We start from the raw sequence: 8,317 nt of genomic DNA, 5'->3' as shown, positions 1-8,317 counted from the left end.
GATATCCACGCAACCATAGTAAGGAAATATTTGAACACAAAAATTTGTTGTATCACAACCTCTGCAACATGGTATTTAAAGTTCTAATATAACATTTTGTAGAGAAAATAAAGTTACCATTGTATTATGGTATCGGTTGTCTTAAATGTTACTCGAGTGAATGTGCACTCCCTGAATAATATGTGCTTGATATATTGTCTTTTTAAGCTTCAAAAACACCTGAATAACTTGGTTTAAGCCTAGTCTACATGCAGGCTATCAGTTCCTCTTAGTGTACGATAATCAAAACAAGCCAACACGGGTAAACTTTTAAAAGTGCATTTGCTTTGTCTGAGTTCGGGAAGGGCTTGGTGACGGACAAACATAAGAGAAGGAGAGACAATGAGCAAATGAAGCTGCATATTTACACATATACAAATATCCAATTTTCTAAACCACCACATGTATTCACAGTATCTACATTAAGAGCTGCTGACATAATTTATTTGCTGTATTTAGTGCTATGCTATATAATATCGTCTAAAAGATGAGGAGTCCCCAGCCAGTCCAGTGTTCTTGGCTCAGATGCCGCCATGATCATGCACATGAACTGCTTCCCTGTTCGTTTATCTATCGGGTAAATTGTTGTGGGAGTAAACCTTTTGTTACTCTCTACAAACTCACACAGCTGATTATAGATTTTGGGATACTCGTGACGGAGGAAGACTCCCCTGGTCCTGAGTTCACGCTGGATGTTGACGAAGCACACCTCCCTCGCTTTCCGTCCCTCCTCCCCTTCTTTGTCGATGTCGGGTGTTCCTGGAGGGGGCGTGAGAATAAGAGTTTCCATTTCATTATCCATCTTGAGCACTTTTTTGTCTGGACTGGAGGAGGCCAAAGACACCTTTGCATATTTTCGAACTGTCGGTGTTTGGACCCTCGGTGAAGGTCTGTTAGGCACTAGTTCACCGACAGCTACTGATACATTCAGAAGGAAACATTCATCAGGGTCATACTCATTGCCTGCCAGCTGCAGTTCCTTGCAATATTCACCTAGGTTATCCTTAAAGCCATCCAGCTCTCTAAGGGACAAGTATGTAGGAGACATGAGGAGGCTTTCCAGCCCAACTTGCAGGAAGTTCTCAGCAGTCTCTGGATTTGCAAAACCCAAAAAGAGAACACCTCTTCCTCTGGAGAGGTAGCCAGCTTTAGCAATGCGAGAAAAGGCCTTATGGATCTCTGAATTCTCTCTGCAGAACTTAAGAGTATGCCGACACACACTGCTGACCCGACCATAGAGACATGTTTCTTTGTGGGTCTCCCAGTCATCCCTGCGGCAATTTCTTGAACAGTAAAAGGTGTAACAGCTGTGGCAGGATTTGAAGTACAAGCAAGCATTGAACATGTTCTCAATTCTGTTGCACTTCTTATTAGCGCACACCATTGTGTCATCTTCATCTGTGCTGTGGTCTGGAGAACATTCTTCTGCACTTCTTTGAAAAGCATCACACCCACTGTCTGGGTCTTTCAATGTATCTGGGCTAGATTTAGAGGATGGAAGGTGAGTGCTGAGGCTTTCTAAGTTTTCCAATGCAGGGGATTCTATGTTTTTGTCATTGTCCTCAGTGATCAGTTGTTTTAACTGGTCTATAAGGTTTTCACTTGATTTTTTGCTCATTGGGGGTTTGTAGTCAACAACCAAATCAGCTAAGAGTTCATCCAGTTGTTCCAGACTCTGCTGAAGGGAGAAGTTGTTATGTTTCTTTTCTTTGGTTATCTCTGTAGTGTTGGGTGACTTCTTTTGATTTACTAGCCTCTGGGTTGATGCCTTCTCACCATCCGAAGTATCCCAACGAACAGAATGGACATCATGACGCCTGGCATTGCCTGAACATAGGTCATTGTCTGTTATAGTGATCTCTGGAGTAACAAACCAGTGTCCACTCTTAGAATTTCTCCATGATTTGTTTGAGTTCCTCTCCAAAGAATTCTCCGACAGAGAGAGAGCAGCATAGCGCCTTGGTGAACTTGAAAGGTTAAGTATGACCGGTTTAGCTGTAATATCAGAGGAAGTCCCTTGTCTTGCTTGGTGAAACAGGTTCTCATAGCTTTGTCCACGTGGTACAGCTTGCTCTCGTTCATGTCGTGGATATATGATATTGTCCCAAGACTTGGAGTGGTTTTTGATGTCTGCTCCGAGTCGACTTGCTTCTGTGTAGCTGTTAGTAAACCACGGGGGAATGTTAAGGTCTTGTCTTACCCTTGGTGGTGTGTTCTGTGAGGAGTGGCTTGAGAAACCAGAAATACTAGAGCGATACCAATCATCTGAAAAGGCCTGAGACAATCGAGGCCGTCGATAACTCTCTGTGTTATATAGCCTGTGTGAAAGGTACTGCTCTTCAGGAGAGGAAAATGGTTTAGAATAAAAAAGCCTTGAGCCATTCATGTGGTATGGAGTAAACCGTCCATCTTCTCCATAATAAGCTCGAGAAAGTGGAGTTTGAGAAAAATAAGAACCTCTCTCACTTGTGGAGTAAGGCCTGTTATGTACAGAGTGAGCTGCCTCTCGGTTGGTAAGGTGGTCTGTGTAGTATGACCTCACAGGAAGTGTATGCACCCATCGTGTCCTTGGGTCATATTGACTTGTCGCCGTACTACCAAAACTGGTTAGACTGGATCGATCATCGTGAAAATATGTCCTAGCATAGGGGTGGATGGGATGCCGAGCAGCATCCTCAGTATAGAAAAACTTTGTCGGTATGTTAGGATTTGAATACGCTCTGTGTTCTTGGCTCAGGTATGGTGTTGTTGGTGATGGCATCCTGTGTGTGTCTAAATGCTGGTAGGAAATAGGAGATATGCTGGTGGTATAGAGATATCCTTGTCTAAAATCTCCACTGTAGCATTCGCTTGGAGTTGGTGTTGGAGATGAGGCAATGTGCCGTGGGACATAGAGTCCAGACCTGCTACTAGCCTGGGAATACCTTTGCCAAAGATGTTCACCATGTGTATTGGGAATCTGTCTCGATGTGTGCTCTAGTACAGCAGCATCTGGTTTGATGTCTACACGGCACCTGACATGAGGGCTCACGGCTGGTTTTTCTGCTTTATCATGTTCAAAACAGTCTGAGACGTAGAGGGGGGTGTGGGGTTGCAGTTTAATAGGATGCACCTCGTTCAAGAAAGGCCTGCTGGTGGGTTCTCGGTGGGTTTCAGCTGTCCTCATGGAATCTGAAACAGCCTGAGATTCATCCCTTCCACCCCTGGCCTGTGGTGGAGATACAGAGATTGGGACAGGGGTGAGGGTAGTCTTTAATCTCGGGGCACTTTTAGATCTTGATCTCCTTTTGGAGTCTGACCATGTAAGATAGCTGGTTTTGTCTTCAGTAGTTTGCTGCTGGAACTGCTTGGTATTGAAAAGATCTGGAGATGAAAATCGAAGATGGCCCGGCTGATCCAGTGCATTCCAGAGATCTTTATTCAATGTCTGCTGTTCAGGTCTGTTGTAGTGTTGCTCCATCGAGGAGGAGAATGACTGTGGATCATCAAGTGACTCAATGAAGTCAAAACTGCGACAGTGTCTCTTGTTAATTATCTCTGATTTATCAAGCATTTTCAAGTCACATTGCTTTGAGGAATGAAGAGAAACGGAGTGACCAGTAGTGTCGCTCAGTGTGAAATTCCGGTACAGATTTGATGCCAGTATATCAGGGGGATGCGTTCTGGTCATCTTGAAGGAACTTTAAGGCTCTCATGTCATGTTGATTTAGTATCAGGGCATCCTATAGAAGAGACAGAGACATAAAAGGAATACTTTTTTTTACCATTTATGATATAGTTGAGGCCAGAAATAACCGTGTAAAAAAACTCACTGTTTTAATATAACTGATACCAGTAGAAATGCCGCTAAGTGAAAGAGGCAACCAAGCCATGAACCACTTCACAGCACAGTACCTGCACAATATAGCAATTATCGAACTTTGAATGTTATTGATCTCACATTGGAGCAATTTACCTCTGCATTTACCGCCACTGTGCAGCACCCGGGAAGCAGTGTGGGGTTAAGGGTCTTGCTCAGAGACCCAGAGTAGCAGTCTGTGGGAGTGGGGCTCAAACTCAGAACCTCAGGAGTCCAAACTCTATGCCCTAACCACTAGGCCACCACTCTGCCCCACTAGGCTGCCACTACACCTCATGTATGACTTTAACAGCGTGTGTTAACATTAAAGCAATAAAATAAAATATATTTTAGAGATACACTTTTTTTAATTAGTTCAATTGAGCTTTATTTTATATTATTTCTTTTTTATGGTTAATAATAATAATAATAATAATAATTTAACTTTATTGATCTCACATTAGAGAAATTTACCTCTGCATTCAACCCATTCCCTTGAGGAGCAGTGGGCTGCCATAGTGGGCCGCCCGGGAAGCAGTGTGGGGTTAAGGGTCTTGCTCAGGGACCCAGAGTGGTAGTCTGTGGGAGTGGGGCTTGAACTCAGAACTTCAGGATTCCAAGCTCTATACCCTAACCACTAGACCGCCACTCCCCTAAATGCATATTTAATGTATGCATTAAATATGCATTTAGTCTTGTTCCAATCTTCTATGTTTGCCTTACAGTTAAATTTGACTATCAGAATTCACCATCTGAGTTAACTATTAATTTAATCAAATGCTTAACTTATCTAGATGAAAGACAATAGAAAAAAACCCAAACACTGTTATCAATGCTGCTACAATTTGTGAACATATATTCATGTATAAAAATCATCTATATTGTCGTTGTTCAGAATAAGTAAATGTATTTAACTCATTATTTAGCAAACATTACGTGGTTGAGAGTGTTGCTAAGCCAGATAGATGATGCTACAGAGCTGCTAAGTCTGTTTACACATAACAGTAGTTTAAATAATTTTGGTGCTGTATACTTTACTGAGCTATATCTCCTACACCTGGGAACAAAATTCCTCCTTAGGAAGCTTTTCTGCAAAGACTGGTAATTAACTATTCAAGAACACATGTTCCTGAAACAGTTCAGTGAAATAGTATTTACCCATCTTGTGTGATGGACATATGGTTGCACTCTTTTAACAGTTTATAAGTATTTATGATGGCTTAAAGGACATTTCAATAGTTTTAAATATCGTATTTACAATATCAGCTGTGATTAAAGTGTTCCCTTAATTATTTTCAGTGACTACAATCTTATCCTCCCTTTTTCTAACCTTCAAGACTTTTCATCATGATCAACCCTTATATCATAAAAGCTATTGAAAGTGTCTCAAGTTTCCAAGAATATTTTAGTTTTAACAGGCCACACCTAACATATCATGTACCACTATTTGCGTGATATTGCAATCATGTCCTCCGTTGGATATGTTGTTCTGCCCAATTATTCAGCAATTAAAACAGAACTCTATGAATCTCTAACTTTAAGGACTGTCTTAATGTATTATTCTTATATAGTCTTTAGTCATATTCACTAAATTAGAATAAATATTTGAGGCATGTTGTTAGATTGAGTGTACCTTCAGAAAACCTTTAATAAAGTATTAATTAAGTAAATAAATCCCCACATCTCATGATCTATTAACAGTGTATAATAATAAACATAAATAAAGGCTTAGAAATATGGATTATACAGCATTTCAATAATGTGTTTTACTCAGTGAATTGAATTACAGAAATAAATGAACTTTTCAACAAAAGTGTAATTTATATGTTTTGTGGCCGTATTCCTACATTGGGTCAAAGTCTACCGATATACTGCCAACATTTTCAAAATACATGACATGAATCTACTTTACAGTTAACCTTTCTGATTATTGACCCAGCTCTTTTTGAATTCTCACTGTTTTTGCCTGTTTTTTATGTTTATGACAAATTGACATACCTCTCACCATTAAAAAAACTAACTTGTCTTTTCTATTTTAACTAACAAAAAGAAAAACTGATGCTCATGCTCTGCAGCATGGTGACCCTGCGATAGCAGCAGTCTGTCTTCTGAGAGCAAGTTTCCATAATGGTTTGGAACCAAATTTAACCTCTTAATATCCACCTCATTTTGGGAAATTCTTGCCTATTTCGCAAACCCAAATGGAAAAGCAAATAACTGAGGAACTGTAAGCCCAAATGACATGTGTGATACGTTATTTGAAAGCTAACACGTTCTAGTTTCTGAATATATATAAAATTGGGTGAGTAAAACACATAAGCTGCATCAAGCCCAAGCTGCATCTGTTCAAACAAGACTCAAAGTTGTTTGTTTTTTTATTCTTGAAAATAATAGGTCTTTTTTGAACAGCAGTTATAAAGACAAGGTTGCTTGTTGTGGCTGCTTTGTCATGGTACATTATGACATGGTGCTATATCTGTCTTAATTGTACTTCAATCCTCGCTGTGTCCATAAAATGCACTAGGTGGTTGAATTGTGGAGAATCTAAGCTTTCCAACGATGTCTAACATGTCTACATTGTTGAACATTTTAGCAGGGTAATTTTCATGCATTCTGGGTTATTATTTGTCAACGCTTTAAAACTGAGGTTTTAAAATGTCCAATGAAAATATGTTTTATACAGAATTATTTTGATCTTTATGTTTCTGTCTGAGACTTTCAATGCCGAACATTAGTCAACATATAACCGTCAGGATCATCCAGTCTGGATCTGTAGATATTTCAGTGTTAACTGGATAGCTGGAAATCTGAACTAAGAATGAAATTGGGTTAAGATCACTTTTTTCCCATGCAGAGAAAAAAACTGCAATAAAATGTCTCAAATGAATAAAGTTCAACCTGCTATTGACTCTTATCGAAAGGTGTTTGAAGAAATAATTTTGGTTACTTAAGAGAGTAAGAGAGAAAACGTTTAAACAAGGGACGCTTATTTATCTAACACAAACATGGATTTTCTAGTTGGCACTCACCCACCAGCCAACCGTGAGTTACCATCTGTTCATCATTTGCAGAGGAGTGACCAGCAATCTCCCCATCATGTCTCCACAGCTCACCTTAATATCATGTCTAGTGGTTAAACTCAAAAAGGTGAAATCAGATTAATTTGCATTAGATGTCCTATTATATAGCATGTGGATAGGCTATATAATATGTACTAAGGAGGGCTGTCTTACAAAAATACATGTTTTAGATTGCAACGTCTTAATAAATAAACATATAATAGATGATTTGTAATAAGTAGTGTGTTTCTATTTTGACTGAAGCCTTTAACACTCACTTAGAAGCTTATTTTTTTGTCAAAATAATACAGATTCAGAAAAAGTTAGAAGTTGCAACTCATTTCTGAATATTGATAATTCCCTAACTTTTATCTTGACTAGGTAAATATGTGCATTCCTTCCTCCACTCATTCCCATGCTCCAAAGCTCCTTTTCAGTTTGGACACTGCACTTTCAGTTCAAAACCACATGCCACATACTGTCTCCATGGCTACAGCCCACAGCAAGAAAACCATTCAGCCCCCCTGCAGTTGCATAAATCTCAGTCTAAAATTAAAACTGACTAATAATTAGCAGGCATTGATTTAAACTCGTGCCAAGGGCCATCTTTGGCACCAAAAATGTTTCAGGAACCTTTTTTAGTGTTACATTGATTTATTTTTAAATTTTTATCACCATTATTTATCAATAGTGTTTTCTTTCCCTGGGGTGTTGAGGACAGTGATGAAGCCGATGCAGATCTCTCAGGCCCGTGGGGCGCATTCAGCCTTGGAGTTGTTGCTTTCACGCGCTCGTGCGCCCCTTTAATTTTTGTGCTGCGACAATGGCTTCCAGGGCCGTCCATCTTTCCTTCTCGCCTTTAAGCTCGAAATTAGGTTTGGGGAAGAAAAAACGAAGGGAAGCAAAAAGTTTGGAGATTTAGGAAAGGTACCAGGGAGGCCTCTCTTACCGTGTCGGCGGAGAACTGATGGGATGCGGTGGACATGATGGTTTAGTGCAGCCTGTCCTGTCTCCGCGCGGCGCAGAATAAACCTTAACGCACCTGCTGCGATCCTCCAGGAGCCGAGCACCCGTCCTTCATGTTATCTGCATCACCCAGCTCCTCTCCCTCATAGCTCTGTGTTGGTGCGTGATGGAGGAGGAGGTGTGTCACAGCTTGCGCCTGTGCGCGTGCCTCTGTGGGCGTGGTTGTGCGTGTTTTCAGAGGAGAGGAGGGGAGGGAGGGGAGCAATGCGGTCTATGCTGAGATGTTATGGGCATTTCCGGGCTATTTTTGTATTATTTCATGTGCATTTTGTAATAAAAGAATTGGTTTAATTTGCTGTTTATGATGATAAAATAGAATCCGACGCATTGAATTTCAGATTTTGTGCAGTAAACA

The 8,317-nt window shown here is 40.3% G+C and overlaps 1 protein-coding gene across 1 annotated transcript; it reads right to left on the bottom strand.

Annotated features, from left to right (window-relative positions):
* Positions 1-358: 358 nt before the first annotated feature.
* unm_hu7912 (un-named hu7912) lies at positions 359-8,103 on the bottom strand. The gene is made up of 2 exons (XM_038283474.1): positions 7,886-8,103; positions 359-3,761 (listed from the first exon to the last, which is right to left on the bottom strand). The coding sequence occupies exon 2, from the start codon at positions 3,707-3,709 to the stop codon at positions 506-508; it is 3,204 nt and encodes a 1,067-aa protein (XP_038139402.1). The 5' UTR covers positions 3,710-3,761; positions 7,886-8,103; the 3' UTR covers positions 359-505.
* Positions 8,104-8,317: the final 214 nt, after the last annotated feature.

This window comes from Cyprinodon tularosa, unplaced genomic scaffold, assembly GCF_016077235.1.
Source record: "Cyprinodon tularosa strain WSP-4 unplaced genomic scaffold, ASM1607723v1 ctg1046, whole genome shotgun sequence".
NCBI classification, from domain to species: domain Eukaryota; kingdom Metazoa; phylum Chordata; class Actinopteri; order Cyprinodontiformes; family Cyprinodontidae; genus Cyprinodon; species Cyprinodon tularosa.
Note: the sequence above shows the minus strand (reverse complement) of the source record. Positions and strands in the feature narration are given on the sequence as shown.

Bases quoted from the DNA above. Each gene is read 5' to 3' on its own strand.
- unm_hu7912 (XM_038283474.1), bottom strand. From the start codon at position 3,709: ATGACCAGAACGCATCCCCCTGATATACTGGCATCAAATCTGTACCGG.